General features: G+C 31.8%; 1 protein-coding gene and 2 long non-coding RNA genes across 4 annotated transcripts; 1 reads left to right on the forward strand and 2 right to left on the reverse strand.

Annotated features, from left to right (window-relative positions):
• Positions 1-277: 277 nt before the first annotated feature.
• LOC119601584 lies at positions 278-19,163 on the forward strand. Of its 2 annotated transcripts, none has more exons than XR_005231243.1 (3): positions 278-428; positions 3,131-3,380; positions 19,039-19,163. It is a non-coding gene; the product is annotated as an uncharacterized LOC119601584 (long non-coding RNA). The 2 variants fall into 2 exon arrangements; XR_005231244.1 differs by having other exon boundaries at positions 18,975-19,104.
• LOC119601569 lies at positions 3,051-25,331 on the reverse strand. The gene is made up of 2 exons (XR_005231241.1): positions 25,088-25,331; positions 3,051-3,360 (listed from the first exon to the last, which is right to left on the reverse strand). It is a non-coding gene; the product is annotated as an uncharacterized LOC119601569 (long non-coding RNA).
• LOC119601560 lies at positions 23,416-24,361 on the reverse strand. The gene has a single exon (XM_037952577.1). It carries the CDS (start codon positions 24,277-24,279, stop codon positions 23,458-23,460), a length of 822 nt encoding a protein of 273 aa, XP_037808505.1. The 5' UTR covers positions 24,280-24,361; the 3' UTR covers positions 23,416-23,457.

Below are 25,331 nucleotides of genomic sequence, written 5' to 3' on the forward strand. Positions count from 1 at the left end.
TTACTTTCAAAAGTACTAAGAAATATGCACGTACATATATTTGTACGTTTGTTTGTAGGTAAACTGTAATATGTACTTTTCTTTCTCACAGAAAAAAAAAAAAATACAGTAAAAAGTTAAGATTTAAAACATAAGAGTAAATATTATAAATTAAACAAAACTCAATAGATTTTTATCCTTTGATTTAAAATCTAAAATAAAAATCTTTAATAAATAACGAATTTTAAAGTTTTATATGTATATTAATTCTAACTATTTTATATATTTTCAGAAAATGTCTGCAACAACAGTTTAAATATTTTAATCTAAATAAAAAAAAAACAGCTGTATTTTTTGATGAATGTGTGTCTATATCCAAACAATACCTACATTAAGCGGAAAAAATTGATAAGTTAACACTGTTGCCCGGTTGAATTTTTTATAATTGGGTGAGTTTATATTTGTATCTATGTATGTTTTTTAATTGGTTTAGTATGCAAGGATAAGCTTTAGGTGTCACTGTTTTGATGTGATACTTTGTTGTTGTTGAGCAGGACTCCACCGGCTTTTGTGTTCTCTGTGTGTGAGTAGAAGTTTTATTTTTTTGCGTTATTTTGGCGAAAGGAAAAAAAATTAATGGTTTTTGGTAAGGTAGTTTAATACCTACCTACAAGAGTATCATATGCTAGGTGTTAATTTATCACTGTCGTTACTGCTGCAAACAACGACTCGTATTCTTTGCACAATGATGTAAAATAATGTTGAAAAAGAGTGCTGAAAATACTGTTGAGTTTGATGACGAGCATGTTGGATGCAATGTTTTCTCATGTACACACCGAAACCACGAAAAATATGCATTCTCATCATCATCATCAGGAGCAGCATTATGATCACTACCATTACACCACTCAATGTCTTTGGCAGTAAATGAAGGCAGCCGGAAAATCACTTTAGCCTTTTGCATAAATGCATTAGCCACACACTTGCTTAAACAGATACACGCACACTTTGCCCACTTTCTCGCTCAAAAAGACAGCAACAGCATTGTCAAAGTGTAAAAAGCCAAATGCCAGAAAACAAACACACAAACAGCTACACACATATGTATGTATATTCATGTATTCATAGCCCAGGAAAAAGTGAAAGAGCCAATGGCTGTCTTACGGATGTTGTAAATGTGTATCAAGTGATTTATAGATAAAGGACATTCGCGTTATTGCATGTTAACTTGGGTTATACAGCCATATGTTTGATGTATTATAAACACATAAAAAAAAACAAAAACTGAACATATGCATACACAAGCCATTTGTAATATATACACGGAAATAGGAAACTGTTGCAAGTTGCTACATATACAAACATAAAGCCAGCAAACAAAGTTTATTCTGTTCGGTTATTCTTTTTTTAAATTCTTATATTCATTAGCAGTCGCAGTAAACCGCTTAAAACTTTTGCCCAACGCAACGAATATTTTATTTCCGTAAAATTTTAGCGGAAATGCAAATGGGAAACAAGCAGGATGGGAGTTGGAAATTGTGCACTCGTCTAAAGATCAACATCCTTTTAAACAAAAAACAACAACAGCAACCAAGAGATGAAAAAAGCCGAGGCAATACAAGAGAGGCCTACATATACAAACAGATATAATAATAAAAATAACAATAACATTAACCCTTCCCCTGTAATTGTTGACTCACTTAATGTGTTTGTTTATATACATATGTATGAATGTGTGTATAGGTGAAAATATGTACATATATAGTATGTATGAGTTTAAACAACTTTAAAAGTCTAGCAGCTGCCTTTTTTCAAATATACAAACACAACAACGTCATCCATAACAATTTAACTCCCATACATACAAAGGTTCCGTATAAGTGTGTGTTTATTAAAAAAAATAAACAATTCAACCAAGCAGAAGAGTATTTTTGTTATACCCTACACCACTTTAGTGGGGAGGGTATATTGGATTTGTGCTGATGTTTGTAACATACAAAAATATTCGTCCTAGACCCACCTTAAAGTATACCAATCGGCTTAGAATCGTTTTCTGAGTCGATTAAGCTATGTCCGTCCGTCCGTCTGGCTGGCTGTCCATGTAAACCTTGTGCGCAAGGTACAGGTCGCAATTTTCAAGATAATTGGATGAAATTTGGCACGCACGTTTTCCTGGGCTATTGAAAATGGTTAAAATCGGTCCATTATTTCACCTAGCCCCCATAGAACAGAACCCCCCGAAAAGGGCTTCTGAGCTCATAATTATGTCAAATATACAGATATATCGATAAAATACGGCACAACTAAGTTTTATAGAAGTCTTGATGACCCTGCCAAATTTCATAAAGATCGGGCCCCATTTGACCCTAGCTCCCATACAAAGTCCCCTTCAGAAAATTACTTGAATGTCCCAAATTAACTTATAACACAAATATCGAAATAAAATTCAGCACAATAAAATATTATGTAAATATATTCACAAAATTTTATCGGGCTTGGTCCATATTTGCCCCTAGCCCCCATATAAAGCCTCTTTCAGAAAATTAGTTTTTCATCCATTGAAGATAAATGCTTTATTATGAAAAATAAATCACATTTAATATTCATAACTGGTGTAGGGTATCATATGGTCGGCCACGCCCGACTATACTTTCTTACTTGTTTTGTGTTTAACTTTGAAGTGTGTGTGAGTGTGTTTGTATTTATGACAGCCTCATGATTAAAACTAGCAATTTTTCCTAATGTATAACGTCACACAACAAAAATAAAACGTCTGCAGAAAAAAATCCCAGGAACACATGATGTTTTTCACAGTCCATACACAACCGCGGCCGTGTTGCATGTTTAGTTGCGAAAAAACATCAAAAGACCAAATATTCTTTTCGATAACAAAATTCATGCATAAATACAATTTTATTTACGTGGTAAAAATGTTCCTGTCTGTCAGTATTTTGAAACTGATTAATCGAATAAAAGTTTTTGGGCAATAGATCTGAATATTGTGCGCAAATATGTATATAGTAAAAACAGTATAGTAAATTTATTATTTATTTATTTATTTATTTATTTCTTTATTTATTTATTATTTATTATTTATTTAATTATCTTATAAATTAATTCTAAGACTAAAACATTTTTAAACGAACATTAGCTGCTACTACTAATAGCTTTTCATGTAGTATCTACTGCTTATGGGGCTCTTCAAATTACTTTAAGCCAAGAGGAATTTAAAAAAATTGCAGTTCTCCAAGTAAATTTTTAGTTATTTTAAAAGCATTTTGAATCCAATATATAAATCACATGAAGACAGCAAAAATAATCGCCAAGTTATTGTTGAAATGCCTTGATATGGATGCATCAATAGCCGAAACGTCAGTTCCTCTGGAAAAAGTAAAGAAATGGTGAGAAAATATAAATAATAATTTTTTTATACAATTAAATTATACATGTATATTAATATATGTTTTAGACTAAGGACTAGACTAGAATATAGACAACTTTAGACTCGACTATATACTACATTTTAGACAAATGGACTACACTAGAACAGAATAGACCGTAGACTAGACTTAGACTAGACTATAGACTAGGACTATAGACTAACTACGACTAGACTATAGAAGACTATAGACTAGACTATAGACTAGACATAGGCACTAGACTATAGACTAGACTATAGACTAGGACTAATAGAATAGACTATAGACTAGACTATAGACTAGACTATAGGACTAGTACTAGAGACTAGACTATAGACTAGACTATAGACTAGACTATAGACTAGACTATAGATAGACTAGACTATAGACTAGACTATAGACTAGACTATAGACTGGACTATAGACTAGACTATAGACTAGACTATAGACTAGACTATAGACTAGACTATAGACTAGACTGTAGACTAGACAATACTAGACTATAGACTAGACAATAGACTAGACTATAGACTAGACTATAGACTAGACTATAGACTAGACTATAGACTAGACTATAGACTAGACTATAGACTAGACTATAGACTAGACTATAGACTAGACTATAGACTAGACTATAGACTAGACTATAGACTAGACTATAGACTAGACTATAGACTAGACTATAGACTAGACCATTGACTAGAATATAGACTAGACTATAGACTAGACTAGACTATAGACTAGACTATAGACTAGACTATAGACTAGACTAGACTATAGACTAGACTATAGACTAGACTAGACTATAGACTAGACTATAGACTAGACTAGACTATAGACTAGACTATAGACTAGACTAGACTATAGACTAGACTAGACTAGACTATAGACTAGACTATAGACTAGACTATAGACTAGACTATAGACTAGACTATAGACTAGACTATAAACTAGACTATAGACTAGACTAGACTATAGACTAGACTATAGACTAGACTAGAATATAGACTAGACTATAGACTAGACTATAGACTAGACTATAGACTAGACTATAAACTAGACTATAGACTAGACTAGACTATAGACTAGACTATAGACTAGACTAGAATATAGACTAGACTATAGACTAGACTATAGACTAGACTATAGACTAGACTATAGACTAGACCATTGACTAGACCATTCTAGACTATAGACTAGACTATAGACTAGACTATAGACTAGACTATAGATAGACTATAGATAGACTATAGACTAGACTATAGACTAGACTATAGACTAGACTATAGACTAGACTATAGACTAGACTAGACTATACTAGACTATAGACTAGACTATAGACTAGACTATAGACTAGACTATAGACTAGACTATAGACTAGACTATAGACTAGACTATAGACTAGACTATAGACTAGACTATAGACTAGACTATAGACTAGACTATAGACTAGACTATAGACTAGACTATAGACTAGACTTAGACTAGACTATAGGACTAGACTATAGACTAGACTACTATAGACTAGACTATAGACTAGACTATAGACTAGACTATAGACTAGACTATAGACTTAGGACTATAGACTAGACTATAGACTAGACTATAGACTAGGACTATAGGACTAGACTATAGACTGGCTATAACTAGACTATAGACTAGACTATAGACTAGACTATAGACTAGACTATAGACTAGACTATAGACTAGACTATAGACTAGACTATAGACTAGACTATAGACTAGACTATAGACTAGACTATAGACTAGACTATAGACTAGACTATAGAACTAGACTGTAGACTAGACTGTAGACTAGACTGTAGGACTAGACTATAGGACTCGACTATAGACTAGACTATAGACTAGACTATAGACTAGGACTATAGACTAGAATATAGACTTGACTGTAGACTAGACTATAGACTTGACTGTAGACTAGACTATAGAATAATTATAGACGAGAATATAGACTAGACTATATACTAGACTACAGACTATAGACTAGACTATAGACTAGACTATAGACTAGACTATAGACTAGACTATAGACTAGACTATAGACTAGACTATAGACTACTAGACTAGACTAGACTATAAACTAGACTATAGACTAGACTGTAGACTAGACTGTAGACTAGACTATAGACTAGACTATAGACTAGACAATAGACTAGACTGTAGACTAGACTATAGACTAGACTACAGACTAGACTATAGACTAGACTATAGACTAGACTATAGACTAGACTAGACTATAGACTAGACTATAGACTAGACTATAGACTAGACTATAGAGACTAGACATATAGACTAGACTATAGACTAGACTTAGACTAGACTATATAGACTAGACTATATAGACTAGACTATAGACTAGACTATAGACTAGACTATAGACTAGACTATAGACTAGACTATAGACTAGACTATAGACTAGACTATAGACTAGACTATAGACTATACTATAGACTAGACTATAGACTAGACTATATACTAGACTATAGACTAGACTATAGACTAGACTATAGACTAGACTATAAACTAGACTATGACTAGACTATAGACTAGACTATAGACTAGACTATAGACTAGACTATAGACTAGACTATAGACTAGACTATAGACTAGACTATAACCTAGACTATAGACTAGAATAGACTAGACTATATACTAGACTATAAACTAGTCTATAGACTAGACTATAGACTAGACTATAGACTAGACTATAGACTAGACTATAGACTAGACTATAGACTAGACTATAGACTAGACTATAGACTAGACAAAAGACTATACTATAGACTAGACTATAGACTAGACTATAGACTAGACTATAGACTAGACTATAGACTAGACTATAGACTAGACTATAGACTAGACTATAGACTAGACTGACTAGACTATAGACTAGACTATAGACTAGACTATAGACTAGACTATAGACTAGACTATAGACTAGACTATAGACTAGACTATAGACTAGACTATAGACTAGACTATAGACTAGACTATAGACTAGACTATAGACTAGACTATAGACTAGACTATAGACTAGACTATAGACTAGACTATAGACTAGACTATAGACTAGACTATAGACTAGACTATAGACTAGACTATAGACTAGACTATAGACTAGACTATAGACTAGACTATAGACTAGACTATAGACTAGACTATAGACTACTATAGACTAGACTATAGACTAGACTATAGACTAGACTATAGACTAGACTATAGACTAGACTATAGACTAGACTATAGACTAGACTATAGACTAGACTATAGACTAGACTATAGACTAGACTATAGACTAGACTATAGACTAGACTATAGACTAGACTATAGACTAGACTATAGACTAGACTATAGACTAGACTATAGACTAGACTATAGACTAGACTATAGACTAGACTATAGACTAGACTATAGACTAGACTATAGACTAGACTATAGACTAGACTATAGACTAGACTATAGACTAGACTATAGACTAGACTATAGACTAGACATAGACTAGACTATAGACTAGACTATAGACAGACTATAGACTAGACTATAGACTAGACTATAGACTAGACTAAGACTAACTATAGACTAGACTATAGACTAGACTATAGACTAGACTATAGACTAGACTATAGACTAGACTAGACTAGACTAGACTAGCTAAACTAGACTAGACTACTGTAGACTAGACTAGACTTGACTGTAGACTAGACTATAGACTAATATAGACGAGAATATAGACTAGACTATATACTAGACTACAGACTAGACTACAGACTAGACTATAGACCAGACTATAGACTAGACTATAGACTAGACTATAGACTGGACTATAGACTAGACTATAGACTAGACTATAGATTACACTATAGACTAGATTATAGACTAGACTGTAGACTAGACTATAGACTAGACTATAGACTAGACTATAGACTAGACTATAGACTATAGACTAGACTATAGACTAGACTATAGACTAGACTATAGACTAGACTATAGACTAGACTATAGACTAGACTATAGACTAGACTATAGACTAGACTATAGACTACTATAGACTAGACTATAGACTAGACTATAGACTAGACTATAGACTAGACTATAGACTAGACTATAGACTAGACTATAGACTAGACTATAGACTAGACTATAGACTAGACTATAGACTAGACTATAGACTAGACTATAGACTAGACTATAGACTAGACTATAGACTAGACTATAGACTAGACTATAGACTAGACTATAGACTACACTATAGACTAGACTATAGACTAGACTATAGACTAGACTGTAGACTAGACTATAGACTAGACAATAGACTAGACTATAGACTAGACTATAGACTAGACTATAGACTAGACTGTAGACTAGACTATAGACTAGACAATAGACTATACTATAGACTAGACTATAGACTAGACTATAGACTAGACTATAGACTAGACTATAGACTAGACTATAGACTAGACTATAGACTAGACTATAGACTAGACTATAGACTAGACTATAGACTAGACTAGACTAGACTAGACTATAGACTAGACTAGACTATAGACTAGACTAGACTATAGACTAGACTAGACTATAGACTAGACTATAGACTAGACTATAGACTAGACTATAGACTAGACTATAGACTAGACTATAGACTAGACTATAGACTAGACTATAGACTGGACTACAGACTAGACTATAGACTAGACTATAGACTAGACTATAGACTAGACTATAGACTAGACTATAGACTACTATAGACTAGACTAGACTATAGACTGGACTATAGACTACACTATAGACTAGACATAGACTAGACTATAGACTAGACTATAGACTAGACTATAGACTAGACTAATAGACTAGTCTATAGTCTAGTCTATAGTCTAGTCTAGTCTATAGTCTAGTCTATAGTCTAGTCTATAGTCTATAGACTAGTCTATAGTCTAGTCTATAGTCTAGTCTATAGTCAGTCTATAGTCTAGTCTATAGTCTAGTCTATATCTAGTCTATAGTCTAGTCTATAGTCTAGTCTATAGTCTAGTCTATAGTCTAGTCTATATCTAGTCTATAGTCTAGTCTATAGTCTAGTCTAGTCTAGTCTATAGTCTAGTCTATAGTCTAGTCTAGTCTATAGTCTAGTCTATAGTCTAGTCTATAGTCTAGTCTATAGTCTAGTCTATAGTCTAGTCTATAGTCTAGTCTATCTATAGTCTAGTCTATAGTCTAGTCTATAGTCTAGTCTATAGTCTAGTCTATAGTTTAGTCTATAGTCTAGTCTATAGTCTAGTCTATAGTCTAGTCTACAGTCTAGTCTATAGTCTAGTCTATAGTCTAGTCTAGTCTATAGTCTAGTCTATAGTCTAGCTATAGTCTAGTCTATAGTCTAGTCTATAGTCTAGTCTATAGTCTAGTCTATAGTCTAGTCTATAGTCTAGTCTATAGTCTAGTCTAGTCTAGTCTATAGTCTAGTCTATAGTCTAGTCTATAGTCTAGTCTATAGTCTAGTCTATAGTCTAGTCTATAGTCTAGTCTATAGTCTAGTCTATAGTCTATAGTCTAGTCTATAGTCTAGTCTATAGTCTAGTCTATAGTCTAGTCTATAGTCTATCTATAGTCTAGTCTATAGCCTAGTCTATAGTCTAGTCTATAGTCTGTCTATAGTCTAGTCTATAGTCTAGTCTATAGTCTATAGTCTAGTCTATAGTCTAGTCTATAGTATAGTCTAGTCTAGTATATAGTCTAGTCTATAGTCTATAGTCTAGTCTATAGTCTAGTCTATAGTCTAGTCTATATTCTAGTCTATAGTCTAGTCTATATTCTAGTCTATAGTCTAGTCTATAGTCTAGTCTATATTCTAGTCTATAGTCTAGTCTATATTCTAGTCTATAGTCTAGTCTATATTCTAGTCTATAGTCTAGTCTATATTCTAGTCTATAGTCTAGTCTATATTCTTCTATAGTCTAGTCTATATCTAGTCTATAGTCTAGTCTATAGTCTAGTCTATAGTCTAGTCTATTTCTAGTCTATAGTCTAGTCTATAGTCTAGTCTATAGTCTAGTCTATATTCTAGTCTATAGTCTAGTCTATAGTCTAGTCTATATTCTAGTCATAGTCTATAGTCTAGTCTATATCTAGTCTATAGTCTAGTCTATAGTCTAGTCTATAGTCTAGTCTATAGTCTAGTCTATAGTCTAGTCTATAGAGTCTATAGTCTAGTCTCTAGCTAGTCTATAGTCTAGTCTATAGTCTAGTCTAGTCTAGTCTATAGTCTAGTCTATAGTCTAGTCTATAGTCTAGTCTATAGTCTATCTATAGTCTAGTCTATAGTCTAGTCTATAGTCTAGTCTATAGTCTAGTCTATAGTCTAGTCTATAGTCTAGTCTATAGTCTGTCTAGTCCAGTCTATAGTCTATAGTCTAGTCTATAGTCTAGTCTATAGTCTAGTCTATAGTCTAGTCTATAGTCTAGTCTATAGTCTAGTCTATAGTCTAGTCTATAGTCTAGTCTATAGTCTAGTCTATAGTCTAGTCTATAGTCTATAGTCTAGTCTATAGTCTAGTCTATAGTCTAGTCTATAGTCTATAGTCTAGTCTATAGTCTATAGTCCTAGTCTATAGTCTAGTCTATAGTCTAGTCTACTAGTCTAGTCTATAGTCTATAGTCTAGTCGATAGTCTAGTCTATAGTCTAGTCTAGTCTAGTCTATATTCTAGTCTATAGTCTAGTCATAGTCTAGTCTATATTCTAGTCTATAGTCTAGTTCTATATTCTAGTCTATAGTCTAGTCTATATTCTAGTCTATAGTCTAGTCTATATTCTAGTCTATAGTCTAGTCTATATCTTATCTATAGTCTAGTCTATATTCTAGTCTATAGTCTAGTCTATAGTCTAGTCTATAGTCTAGTCTATAGTCTAGGCCTATAGTCTAGTCTATAGTCTAGTCTATAGTCTAGTCTATAGTCTAGTCTATATCTAGTCTATAGTCTAGTCTAAGTCTATAGTCTAGTCTATGTCTAGTCTATAGTCGAGTCTGTCTATTCTAGTCTATATTCTAGTCTATAGTCTAGTCTAGTCTAGTCTATAGTCTAGTCTATAGTCTTCTAGAGTCTAGTCTATAGTCTAGTCTATAGTCTAGTCTATAGTCTAGTCTATAGTCTAGTCTATGTCTAGTCTATAGTCTAGTCTATAGTCTAGTCTATAGTCTAGTCTATAGTCTAGTCTAGAGTCTAGTCTATAGTCTAGTCTATAGTCTAGTCTATAGTCTAGTCTATAGTCTAGTCTTATAGTCTAGTCTATAAGTCTAGTCTATAGTCTAGTCTATAGTCTAGTCTATGTCTAGTCTATAGTCTAGTCTATAGTCTAGTCTATAGTCAGTCTATAGTCTAGTCTAGTCTAGTCTATAGTCTAGTCTATAGGTCTAGTCTATGTCTAGTCTAGTCTATAGTCTAGTCTATAGTCTAGTCTAGTCTATAGTCTAGTCTATAGTCTAGTCTATAGTCTAGTCTAGTCTATAGTCTAGTCTATAGTCTAGTCTATAGTCTAGTCTATAGTCTAGTCTATAGTCTAGTCTAGTCTATAGTCTAGTCTACAGGCCAGTCTAATGTCTAGTCTACAGTCTAGTCTACAGTCTAGTCTATAGTCTAGTCTACAGGATAGTCTATTGTCTAGTCTATAGTGTAGTCTATAGTGTAGTCTATAGTGTAGTCTATAGTGTAGTTTATAGTGTAGTCTATAGTGTAGTCTATAGTCTAGTTTATAGTCTAGTCTATAGTCTAGTCTATAGTCTAGTCTATAGTCTAGTCTATGGTCTAGTCTATAGTCTAGTCTATAGTCTAGTCTATAGTCTAGTCTATAGTCTAGTCTAGTCTATAGTCTAGTCTATAGTCTAGTCTATAGTCTAGTCTATAGTCTAGTCTATAGTCTAGTCTATAGTCTAGTCTATAGTCTAGTCTATAGTCTAGTCTATAGTCTAGTCTATAGTCTAGTCTATAGTCTAGTCTATAGTCTAGTCTATAGTCTAGTCTATAGTCTAGTCTATAGTCTAGTCTATAGTCTAGTCTATAGTCTAGTCTATAGTCTAGTCTATAGTATAGTCTATTCTAGTCTATATTCTAGTCTATAGTCTAGTCTATATTCTAGTCTATAGTCTAGTCTATATTCTAGTCTATAGTCTAGTCTATATTCTAGTCTATAGTCTAGTCTATAGTCTAGTCTATAGTCTAGTCTATAGTCTAGTCTATAGTCTAGTCTATAGTCTAGTCTATAGTCTAGTCTATAGTCTAGTCTATAGTCTAGTCTATAGTCTAGTCTATAGTCTAGTCTATAGTCTAGTCTATAGTCTAGTCTATAGTCTAGTCTATAGTCTAGTCTATAGTCTAGTCTATAGTCTAGTCTATAGTCAAGTCTATAGTCTAGTCTATAGTCTAGTCTATAGTCTAGTCTATAGTCTAGTCTATAGTCTAGTCTATAGTCTAGTCTATAGTCTAGTCTATAGTCTAGTCTATAGTCTAGTCTATAGTCTAGTCTATAGTCTAGTCATAGTCTAGTCTATAGTCTAGTCTATAGTCTAGTCTATAGTCTAGTCTATAGTCTAGTCATAGTCTAGTCTATAGTCTAGTCTATAGTCTAGTCTATAGTCTAGTCTATAGTCTAGTCTATAGTCTAGTCTATAGTCTAGTCTATAGTCTAGTCTATAGTCTAGTCTATAGTCTAGTCTATAGTCTAGTCTATAGTCTAGTCTATAGTCTAGTCTATAGTCTAGTCTATAGTCTAGTCTATAGTCTAGTCTATAGTCTAGTCTATAGTCTAGTCTATAGTCTAGTCTATAGTCTAGTCTATAGTCTAGTCTATAGTCTAGTCTATAGTCTAGTCTATAGTCTAGTCTATAGTCTAGTCTATAGTCTAGTCTATAGTCTAGTCTATAGTCTAGTCTATAGTCTAGTCTATAGTCTAGTCTATAGTCTAGTCTATAGTCTAGTCTATAGTCTAGTCTATAGTCTAGTCTATAGTCTAGTCTATAGTCTAGTCTAGTCTATAGTCTAGTCTATAGTCTAGTCTATAGTCTAGTCTATAGTCTAGTCTATAGTCTAGTATAGTCTAGTCTATAGTTAGTCTATAGTCTAGTCTATAGTCTAGTCTATAGTCTAGTCTATAGTCTAGTCTATAGTCTAGTCTATAGTCTAGTCTATAGTCTAGTCTATAGTCTAGTCTATAGTCTAGTCTATAGTCTAGTCTATAGTCTAGTCTATAGTCTAGTCTATAGTCTAGTCTATAGTCTATAGTCTAGTCTATAGTCTAGTCTATAGTATATAGTCTAGTCTATAGTATATAGTCTAGTCTATAGTCTAGTCTATAGTCTATAGTCTAGTCGATAGTCTAGTCTATAGTCTAGTCTATAGTCTAGTCTATAGTCTAGTCTATATTCTAGTCTATAGTCTAGTCTATAGTCTAGTCTATATTCTAGTCTATAGTCTAGTCTATATTCTAGTCTATAGTCTAGTCTATATTCTAGTCTATAGTCTAGTCTATATTCTAGTCTATAGTCTAGTCTATATTCTTCTATAGTCTAGTCTATATTCTAGTCTATAGTCTAGTCTATAGTCGTCTATAGTCTAGTCTATATTCTAGTCTATAGTCTAGTCTATAGTCTAGTCTATATCTAGTCTATAGTCTAGTCTATAGTCTAGTCTATAGTCTAGTCTATAGTCTAGTCTATAGTCTAGTAGTCTATAGTCTAGTCTATAGTCTAGTCTATAGTCTAGTCTATAGTCTAGTCTATAGTCTAGTCTATAGTCTAGTCTATAGTCTAGTCTATAGTCTAGTCTATAGTCTAGTCTATAGTCTAGTCTATAGTCTATAGTCTAGTCTATAGTCTAGTCTATAGTCTAGTCTATAGTCTAGTCTATAGTCTAGTCTATAGTCTAGTCTATAGTCTAGTCTATAGTCTAGTCTATAGTCTATAGTCTAGTCTATAGTCTAGTCTATAGTCTAGTCTATAGTCTAGTCTATAGTCTAGTCTATAGTCTAGTCTATAGTCTAGTCTATAGTCTAGTCATAGTCTAGTCTATAGTCTATAGTCTAGTCTATAGTCTAGTCTATAGTCTATAGTCTAGTCGATAGTCTAGTCTATAGTCTAGTCTATAGTCTAGTCTATATTCTAGTCTATAGTCTAGTCTATAGTCTAGTCTATATTCTAGTCTATAGTCTAGTCTATATCTAGTCTATAGTCTAGTCTATATCTAGTCTATAGTCTAGTCTATATCTAGTCTATAGTCTAGTCTATATTCTAGTCTATAGTCTAGTCTATATTCTAGTCTATAGTCTAGTCTATAGTCTAGTCTATAGTATAGCCTATAGTCTAGTCTATAGTCTAGTCTAGTCTAGTCTATAGTCTAGTCTATAGTCTATATTCTAGTCTATAGTCTAGTCTATATTCTAGTCTATAGTCTAGCCTATAGTCTAGTCTATAGTCTAGTCTATAGTCTAGTCTATAGTCTAGTCTATAGTCTAGTCTATAGTCTAGTCTATAGTCTAGTCTATAGTCTAGTCTATAGTCTAGTCTATAGTCTAGTCTATAGTCTAGTCTATAGTCTAGTCTATAGTCTAGTCTATAGTCTAGTCTATAGTCTAGTCTATAGTCGAGTCTATAGTCTAGTCTATAGTCTAGTCTAGTCTATAGTCTAGTCTATAGTCTAGTCTATAGTCTAGTCTATAGTCTAGTCTATAGTCTAGTCTAGTCTATAGTCTAGTCTATAGTCTAGTCTATAGTCTAGTCTATAGTCTAGTCTATAGTCTAGTCTATAGTCTAGTCTATAGTCTAGTCTATAGTCTAGTCTATAGTCTAGTCTATAGTCTAGTCTATGGTCTAGTCTAGTCTATAGTCTAGTCTAGTCTATGGTCTAGTCTATAGTCTAGTCTAGTCTATAGTCTAGTCTATAGTCTAGTCTATAGTCTAGTCTAGTCTATAGTCTAGTCTATAGTCTAGTCTATAGTCTAGTCTAGTCTATAGTCTAGTCTATAGTCTAGTCTATAGTCTAGTCTATAGTCTAGTCTATAGTCTAGTCTAGTCTAGTCTATAGTCTAGTCTACAGGCCAGTCTAATGTCTAGTCTACAGTCTAGTCTACAGTCTAGTCTACAGTCTAGTCTATAGTCTAGTTAGTCTATAGTCTAGTCTATAGTCTAGTCTATAGTCTAGTCTAGTCTATAGTCTAGTCTATAGTCTAGTCTATAGTCTAGTCTATAGTCTAGTCTATAGTCTAGTCTATAGTCTAGTCTATAGTCTAGTCTATAGTCTAGTCTATAGTCTAGTCTAGTCTATAGTCTAGTCTAGTCTATAGTCTAGTCTAGTCTATAGTCTAGTCTAGTCTATAGTCTAGTCTAGTCTATAGTCTAGTCTATAGTCTAGTCTATAGTCTAGTCTATAGTCTAGTCTATAGTCTATAGTCTAGTCTATAGTCTAGTTCTATAGTCTAGTCTATAGTCTAGTCTATAGTCTAGTCTATAGTCTATAGTCTAGTCTATAGTCTAGTCTATAGTCTAGTCTATAGTCTATAGTCTAGTCTATAGTCTAGTCTATAGTCTAGTCTATAGTCAGTCTATAGTCTAGTCTATAGTCTAGTCTATAGTCTAGTCTATAGTCTAGTCTATAGTCTAGTCTATAGTCTAGTCTATAGTCTAGTCTATAGTCTAGTCTATCGTATATAGTCTAGTCTATAGTATATAGTCTAGTCTAGTCTATAGTCTAGTCTATAGTCTATAGTCTAGTCGATGTCTAGTCTATAGTCTAGTCTATAGTCTAGTCTATAGTCTAGTCTATATTCTAGTCTATAGTCTAGTCTATAGTCTAGTCTATATTCTAGTCTATAGGTCTAGTCTATATTCTAGTCTATAGTCTAGTCTATATTCTAGTCTATAGTCTAGTCTATATTCTGTCTATAGTCTAGTCTATATTCTTCTATAGTCTAGTCTATATTCTAGTCTAGTCTATAGTCTAGTCTATAGTCTAGTCTATATTCTAGTCTATAGTCTAGTCTATAGTCTAGTCTATAGTCTAGTCTATAGTCTAGTCCTATAGTCTAGTCTATAGTCTAGTCTATAGTCTAGTCTATAGTCTAGTCTATAGTCTAGTCTATAGTCTAGTCTATAGTCTAGTCTATAGTCTAGTCTATAGTCTAGTCTATGGTCTAGTCTAGGTCTATAGTCTAGTCTAGTCTATAGTCTAGTCTATAGTCTAGTCTATAGTCTAGTCTAGTCTATAGTCTAGTCTATAGTCTAGTCTATAGTCTAGTCTAGTCTAGTCTATAGTCTAGTCTACAGGCCAGTCTAATGTCTAGTCTACAGTCTAGTCTACAGTCTAGTCTATAGTCTAGTCTATAGTCTAGTCTATAGTCTAGTCTATAGTCTAGTCTATAGTATATAGTCTAGTCTATAGTATATAGTCTAGTCTAGTCTATAGTCTAGTCTATAGTCTATAGTCTAGTCGATAGTCTAGTCTATAGTCTAGTCTAGTCTATATCTAGTCTATAGTCTAGTCTAGTCTATATTCTAGTCTATAGTCTAGTTCTATAGTCTAGTCTATATTCTAGTCTATAGTCTAGTTATATTCTAGTCTATAGTCTAGTCTATATTCTAGTCTATAGTCTAGTCTATATTCTAGTTATAGTCTAGTCTATATTCTCTATGGCTAGTCATCTTATAGTCTAGTCTATAGTCTAGTCTATAGTCTATCTATATTCTAGTCTTAGTCTAGTCTATAGTCTAGTCTATCTTCTAGTCTATAGTCTAGTCTATAGTCTAGTCTATAGTCTAGTCTATAGTCCTAGTCTATAGTCTAGTCTATAGTCTAGTCTATAGTCTAGTCTATAGTCTAGTCTATCCTAGTCTATAGTCTAGTCTATAGTCTAGTCTATAGTCTAGTCTATAGTTAGTCTAGAGTCTATCTATAGTCTAGTCTATAGTCTAGTCTATAGTCTAGTCTATAGTCTAGTCTATAGTCTAGTCTATAGTCTAGTCTATAGTCTAGTCTATAGTCTAGTCTATAGTCTAGTCTATAGTCTAGTCTATAGTCTGTCTATAAGTCTAGTCTATAGTCTAGTCTATAGTTCTAGTCTATAGTCTAGTCTATAGTCTAGTATAGTCTAGTATAGTCTAGTCTAGTCTAGTCTATAGTCTAGTCTATAGTCTATAGTCTAGTCTATAGTCTAGTCTATAGTCTAGTCTATAGTCTAGTCTATAGTCTAGTCTATAGTCTAGTCTAAGTCTATAGTCTACTAGTCTATAGTCTAGTCTATAGTCTATAGTCTAGTCTATAGTCTATAGTCTATAGTCTAGTCTATAGTCTAGTCTATAGGCTATAGTCTAGTCGATAGTCTAGTCTATAGTCTAGTCTATAGTCTAGTCTATATTCTAGTCTATAGTCTAGTCTATAGTCTAGTCTATATTCTAGTCTATAGTCTAGTCTATATTCTAGTCTATAGTCTAGTCTATATTCTAGTCTATAGTCTAGTCTATATTCTAGTCTATAGTCTAGTCTATATTCTAGTCTATAGTCTAGTCTATATTCTAGTCTATAGTCTAGTCTATATTCTAGTCTATAGTCTAGTCTATAGTCTAGTCTATAGTCCTATATTCTAGTCTATAGTCTAGTCTATATTCTAGTCTATAGTCTAGCTATAGTCTAGTCTATAGTCTAGTCTATAGTCTAGTCTATAGTCTAGTCTATAGTCTAGTCTATAGTCTAGGTCTATAGTCTAGTCTATAGTCTAGTCTATAGTCTAGTCTATAGTCTAGTCTATAGTCTAGTCTATAGTCTAGTCTATAGTCTAGTCTATAGTCTAGTCTATAGTCTAGTCTATAGTCTAGTCTATAGTCTAGTCTATAGTCTAGTCTATAGTCTAGTCTATAGTCTAGTCTAGTCTATAGTCTAGTCTATAGTCTAGTCTATAGTCTAGTCTATAGTCTAGTCTATAGTCTAGTCTATAGTCTAGTCTATAGTCTAGTCTATAGTCTAGTCTATAGTCTAGTCTATAGTCTAGTCTATAGTCTAGTGTCTAGTCTATGGTCTAGTCTAGTCTATAGTCTAGTCTATGGTCTAGTCTAGTCTATAGTCTAGTCTAGTCTATGGTCTAGTCTATAGTCTAGTCTATAGTCTAGTCTAGTCTATGTCTAGTCTATAGTCTAGTCTATAGTCTAGTCTAGTCTATAGTCTAGTCTATAGTCTAGTCTAGTCTATAGTCTAGTCTACAGGCCAGTCTAATGTCTAGTCTACAGTCTAGTCTACAGTCTAGTCTATAGTCTAGTCTACAGGATAGTCTATTGTCTAGTCTATAGTGTAGTCTATAGTGTAGTCTATAGTGTAGTCTATAGTGTAGTTTATAGGTAGTCTATAGTGTAGTCTATAGTCTAGTTTATAGTCTAGTCTATAGTCTAGTCTATAGTCTAGTCTATAGTCTAGTCTATGGTCTAGTCTATAGTCTAGTCTATAGTCTAGTCTATAGTCTAGTCTATAGTCTAGTCTATAGTCTAGTCTAGTCTATAGTCTAGTCTAGTCTAGTCTAGTCTAGTCTATAGTCTAGTCTATAGTCTAGTCTATAGTCTAGTCTATAGTCTAGTCTATAGTCTAGTCTATAGTCTAGTCTATAGTCTAGTCTATAGTCTAGTCTATAGTCTAGTCTATAGTCTAGTCTATAGTCTAGTCTATAGTCTAGTCTATAGTCTAGTCTATAGTCTAGTCTATGTCTAGTCTATAGTCTAGGTCTATAGTCTAGTCTATAGGTCTAGTCTATAGTCTAGTCTATAGTCTAGTAGTCTATAGTCTAGTCTATAGTCTAGTCTATAGTCTAGTCTATAGTCTAGTCTATAGTCTAGTCTATAGTCTAGTCTATAGTCTAGTCTATAGTCTAGTCTATAGTCTAGTCTATAGTCTAGTCTATAGTCTAGTCTATAGTCCTAGTCTATAGTCTAGTCTATAGTCCTAGTCTATAGTCTAGTCTATAGTCTAGTCTATAGTCTAGTCTATAGTCTAGTCTATAGTCTATAGTCTAGTCTATAGTTCTAGTCTATAGTCTATAGTCTAGTCTATAGTCTAGTCTATAGTCTAGTCTATAGTCTAGTCTATAGTCTAGTCTATAGTCTAGTCTATATCTAGTCTATAGTCAGTCTATAGTCTAGTCTATAGTCTAGTGTATAGTCTAGTGTATAGTCTAGTCTATAGTCTAGTCTATAGTCTAGTCTATAGTCTAGTCTATAGTCTAGTTTATAGTCTAGTCTATAGTCTAGTCTATAGTCTAGTCTATAGTCTAGTCTATAGTCTAGTCTATAGTCTAGTCTATAGTCTAGTCTATAGTCTAGTCTATAGTCTAGTCTATAGTCTAGTCTATAGTCTAGTCTATAGTCTAGTCTATAGTCTAGTCTATAGTCTAGTCTATGGTCTAGTCTATAGTCTAGTCTATAGTCTAGTCTATAGTCTAGTCTATAGTCTAGTCTATAGTCTAGTCTATAGTCTATGGATTAGTCTATAGAAAATACTATTTTATTTCTTATTTCTTTCTTATTTCTTATACATAGTTTGTTTTCTATTGTATTTTCTACATATCCCGTCCATTACTACACATTTGGTCTTCCGTCGAAGATTTAAGTCATTCTGGAGCTAAACGTCTAAACTAAAAACAATGTCAAAAATTTGTAAAACAAATTTACTAGATATGAAATGGTCAGAAGTCATAACATTAATAAAGGAATTTCTTAAGTGTGAAACTTAACTTAAACTTAATAATAATAAGCCAAACAAATTGTCTTAAACTTAAACTTAAAAAAATTAATACTAGTTATAAGAATAAATAACATATTAGTAAATATGATTATCTAAATGAAGTGCTCACTGTAAAATGAAAAATAAATGTAAAAAATAAACTTAAGAAATAAAAAAAAAATTGTTTTATTTCCTAATTTAATAAAAAACAAAATTTTCCTTAAAAGAGGTGACTGACGACACTGACAGACAAATTTTGATTTTGCAAAAGTACAACAATTTCCGTTAAATAGCAGGAGCCCAGAATTGCAGAAAATCTAGCAAGGGGTATTTTAGATTTTTTTTTGCAAAAATATCAAAGCATTCTTTTAGGATGAATAAAGTATTTGAGTCGCCCTGTTTGCGGTGTCAGGTAGTTGTCTCGGTTTAATATTAGCCAAGACACCACAAATTAATGAACAAATAACGATATTTTTGGATATATAATAAATATTCCTTTATTCATAAACATTTTATTTAATAAAGGGTTTATAAAACGTATGGTACTTTCCATATAAAATGTTTTTGTTTATGAATAAGTTTATTTGTTTATGAATAAGGCCTAAGGACTTAAGCGTGTTTTAAGGAGTTTTTAAACAAAAAGAAATAAGTATATTATTAAAATCCAATATTCATTTATAACAAGTAATTTAACACTTGTTACTCTTCTACTCTTTTGTAAAAGATAAGAACTAATAGATCTTACACGACATTGCCAAAAATCGTTCAGTTTGTCTCCAGAGATCACATCGCGAAGACAAATGGCTAGATTTTCCTAAAAAATTTTCAATACGGTTTCTGTACTTTGTTAAATTTATATGAGAAAGTTCTGAAATAAGCTTAGTTCTTCAGGAAAAGATTATGGGTAGTGTCTATGAAATAATTCGACCCAATTTATAAAGCTATTTAGTAATAAATTACATTTTCCACTTTTAATTTATATCAAAAAATCAAATTAAACTCTCAGATTAGTCGATAACAATATCAACAAGTAATCATATTATCCTTCGAAATAATGAAGTTAGATAACACATTCTCTTTTTAATCAAACTGTAAAAATTTTTAATTATTTCTCAACTTGTAAAAAAGACATCATTGTTGGTGTCTTTGAGAATAAAAATTCGTAAAACGTGACATTCCTTATACACATGCATTAAACATGAGTGTTGGTGCGTTAATGAAGGCATATGAGAGCGTGTAAGTGAAAGTGTAATACATAAGTAATAATACTGTATCAACGTATTTTTCTACTTTAACACTTCGCTGATGCGTTAACATTTACTGTACGAGTAAAATACTCGACATATGAGTTTGACTTTCATATACAAGCTGTACACTTTTCTGTGAGTTTTTTTTTCGGGTTTTGACTGCCGTAGTTGTGGTTGTTTTTGAGCCTTTTTGTATTTACCAAACGTCTTTGATGTTCAATGCTCATCATGAATACAAATTGTTAAATTATTTAACTGTGGTACTGAAATCCTAATACAAAAAAAGAAAAAAAAATACCAACAAAAATATGCTTGTATTAAAAAGAAAACGAAAAATATTGAAACGTAGATACAAAAAGTGTTGTTGATTGCACTTTGGCAAAAGAAATAATTTGTTTACTTGTTAACAAAGGATACGATGATGCCTCATGCTGCTGTTATGCGGCATGGCATCACTAGGTTTCTTTTATTCTTTCTTCATTTGCTTCACTCAACTTTTTAGAAAATTAAAATGTGTTTATTTTTGAAAAATATAAAGGCTTGAATGTGTTTTGTTTTTTTTTTTCGATTACTAGTTTGTTTTGAGGCTTTAGATATTTGACTATTTCGCAAAGGTTAAGGCCATGAAAAAAAAACCACAATGTACAAAAGATAAATAAACTGAATTCTTAACATTATTTTTTTTTAATTTACTCAACTTACCCCCATTTTCCCAATGTCTGATTAATTTATATCCTAACGACAAATTGACAGTTTTCATTCAAAAAAAATTGTTTAACCGACAGTATATCTACCGGTTAAATGATAATAGGAGGTTGAGATAATGGACCTTAGAGTTTAAACAAATTTGTTTCATTTCTTTTATTAAAGATGTAGAAGAATAAATGTCCAATAAATTTAAATTAAAGTTAAATGAAATGTGTTATTTAAAATCAATTAAAGTACATATAGTGCTATTTATATTAACTACTTTCCTTACTTATCTTTAAATTTATAGGTCACTGGCATAACTTGAACTAAATAAGTATGTTAAACCCACAACTAACTTTACTTTTAATTAAATACTATTGTGTATGTAGTTGTTGCCTACATTTTGCTTTTCTTTATAGATTGTCCTATTTAACTCATTATTTCCATTTCTTAATTATATTTAAACCTTTTTTATTCGCTAACAATGTGCTGCCCGACACGTTTATCTATTTTTCACAGCCAACAGCTGTTATAATAAAAAAACTGCAGAGAAAATAATTTAGCTACTTTTTCCTGTAAGTATTTCATAAAATACATTTAGAAATGTAAAGGAAACATTGGAGTTAGTCACAAATTAAAAAAGGAAGTGTAATAGGCGTCATTAAGATTGTAATAGAAATACCCATTCTTATAGCATTTATAAATTCTTGAACACTTTTGATATTTATACAATAAAAAATACCAAAACTACATATTTTGTTTGCTAAAAAAAAATAATTTTAAAAGAGTTAAATATCATGTTAATCCCAAAATCTTATCTATGTCCTATTAGTTACTCTAGCAAACACCAATATTATTTCGCATACATAACGAAAAAATTAAAATATCCCCTCTGAGTGAGAACTTTAAAAAATATGAGTGATATTAATTAAAACTTAAGAAGACATTAAGGAAATGAAACGTTTTTCGTATAAACAAAGTAAAATTATATTAAATTAGTAACATTAAGTTCCTTTAAAAATAAAACCCATGAAAGTGTTAAATAGAAATATAAATGAATCCATTAAACGCCCTAACGTTGTATTAGAATTTAAGTAAAATATGCAACTAAACTAATTGAGAATGTGCATTGTGGGCATTTTATGCATACGTCGAAGAGAATGTGTTAAACACTGTCGGACTTTTGAATAAAATTAAATCATATCTATTCAAAATTAATTTGTACAGAAACATTTTTTAAACATTTTAGATTATAATCTTTTAAAATCATAAACCTTGTAAAAAAAACAGTTGAACCATAATATAATATTTTTCCAAATTAAAATTTTCTAAACAAAACTTAAAGTATTTCCAACTTATTCAAATAATTTGTAGAGTAGATAGTAATGTTGTGTTTACTTGTAACTGTGTGTATGTCTGTTTATATCCTTTATTACCGTAGATATGTTGATCGTACTCAGATGTGTTTTGATTTCCATATTCTTGTGCATTTGTATGTTGATGTGTTGCTGTCTGACTCTGTGTATATGTGTTTAAATGTATATTTGTATATGTTCTGTTTGTTTGTATATTCATGTAGTTTTAAGTCAATAACAATCATGTACCAAAATGTCCAATTAAAAAGCTCTCTCGGGCACTAAAAACATAACGGTGACATTTTGTAAAATGCATAAATACACACAGATCCAAAGACACTTATATACTAACGTGCATTTCAACACTTCTACACTCTCCCCAAAATAACTACATATTTGTATACAATGTACATATGTATGACTATGTTGCTGTATGGGAGTGTATGCACCAGAGCTAGACAATAATCTCGTTATAATATAAACGTTTATACAGTTTTTTGTATTTTTCGCTGTTTTATTTTTTTCTTTTTCTGTGTGTAACACTTTACATGGCTGGCAGGAGGAGGTGGATGGGGGGTGGAAGTGAGAGATTTTTTTGTTGTGGAAAATGTGTTTTCGAAGTCATTGTTTTTGTTTTGCCAACATATTGTGTCTAAGGACAGGCATACATCCAAACACTGTGTACCACATCAATGTCAAATACTGAGGTTCGTTAGTATATTTGTTTATAGGTATTGAAGTACATACAAACGTACATGACTATGTGTGACTGACGCTATGTGAATTTCAACATACATTCAGCATGTATCAATGTATTGATTGTAAAACAAAACACAAAAAAAAAAATAAAGAAAAAAAACTACGTAAAAATGAAAAACTCAACAGCAGTTACATGAAATTTGTTGTTTGCAGTAAAAAGAAAATCAATTTATTTGTTTCAATTAAAAAAGTAAATGGTTCTTTTTACAATTCTCTCAAACTACAAGACAAACAGCAATTTTTCAAGATCACAAGCTTTTTATTCTTTCTAATTTACCACTCTTTTTGCGCTTTTCCAATGGTTTCAAGGGATTACGACATTCACATAATTCGGCGTAAAATGATAATTTCATGTGTAATATGGAATCTATGTAATAACGTTGAAATTTATTTGAACTCATTTTAAGTTTACCCATGGCATAAAATTGACTTTTATAGCTTTCAAATTTGTAGGTAACATTCACCGGGTAATCACTCGGCAGCAAGTTACTTACATTTATTTGAAAGTACACTTTGGCTACAGCTAAAGGGTTGGGACATTTGGGTGTGGGTTTAGAAAAATGTGCCTCTACAAAATATTTTTGACCAAAGGGTGGTATGTGCTCAATTTTATCCAAAGCTATAACTACAAATTTTGTGGCAGAACTTAATTCCCAGGTTTGTATGAATTCATTTATTTGGTGTACCACTGAGGGAAATTTAAAATCTTCTATTAAGGACCAAGGTTCTAGTTTAATTTCTAGTTCCTCACTGGTGGTAGAAGAACTGGGTGCTGCAAGGGATATTGAATTGCTGCTAGGACTATCTATATCATTTGAACTATCGACTTTTGTTACTCCAATTTTTTGGCAAAACTTCTTGACATTGTAATAAAGTTTTGTATGTTGCCATCCGTTAGGATTTTTATATAGAAATTCTTGTTTTGTATCCGAATTAATTAGATTGGCAGCTTCTTGAGCTATTTCCTCCAGATATTGGGCCAATGCTTCAGTATCAATGGGAGGAACTGGATGTTTTTCTATTCTTTCAGAATGTTTTACAAGATCTAAAGGATCTAAAGCCGAATCCATTTTTAAATTTCTCTTAGTTGGTTTGTTTACAAAATATAGTCGATGAAAAATAATAACAAAATATGTAATTTTAAAAACTAACTTCAAATATAATTTTTGATGGTATAGAATAGACAAGATAAACGAATTTGTTTATCCTATTCACTTTGGTGTAAAATATTAGGAGTGTAACAATTATCATCATAAATATTCAGATTGAAATAGTTATACATATAGGTAAGACAAAATCCTTACACATCAAATTATAAAAAATTAAAATTGTGTAGTAGGTATAATATCTGCTATTAGCCTAATGATTGACTAATCATTCGGATTAGTTTAAGTAATCATTGAATTGCTCTATTTAATACGAAACGCGAACTGGTCCATTGCCTTGCCTATTTACTCTATTGGCCCATCTATTGTATTGCCTATTGACTAGTCTGCGGTCTCGTCGACAGTCGAGTCTATTGTTTATTCTATGTAATAGCTCTTTTATGGCCTAGTCTTGTAACTAATATAATACTAAATAAATTTTATGTTATAAACAGTTTATAAATTAGATTTTGTATGGAAATTTTGTTTTATAAACCTTTTATAAAATAAAAATGTTGTTTGTGAATAAGGGGAGTACCTATATTGTCTAGACCATTTGTCAAGTGTTTATGGAAAGTCTATAGAGATTATTGACTAAGGAAGTCTGTTGACTAGATTATAGACTAGCCTACTAACTAGTTATTGGACTGTTTATTAAAGGTATCACTAAATTACTAATTAGAACTTAAGAAAAAATTTTTCTTAAGTTTTAATAAAACTTAAAGGTACTAACCTGACTTTTAAAATGGCGGCCTAGGTTTATAGATGTCAATTTAATTATTGCAAAAACTTTGCTTTTTTAATCCATTAAACACTTTCACTTTATAATATCAGCTTTCTTTTGCAATTATCTTTTTCTTATTGTTTATGTACTTAGATTTAATTTAAATAATGAATTTCTATTATCACGGTATTTATTGCTTTCCACTAGCAAATAATAATTTCACTTTTTGCTTTGACGTCCGTCCAGTTAGCAA

The sequence above is a fragment of the Lucilia sericata genome, unplaced genomic scaffold (genome assembly GCF_015586225.1).
Source record: "Lucilia sericata isolate MDLA Ls3-8-SP2 unplaced genomic scaffold, ASM1558622v1 Contig000006F_arrow, whole genome shotgun sequence".
Lineage (NCBI taxonomy): Eukaryota > Metazoa > Arthropoda > Insecta > Diptera > Calliphoridae > Lucilia > Lucilia sericata.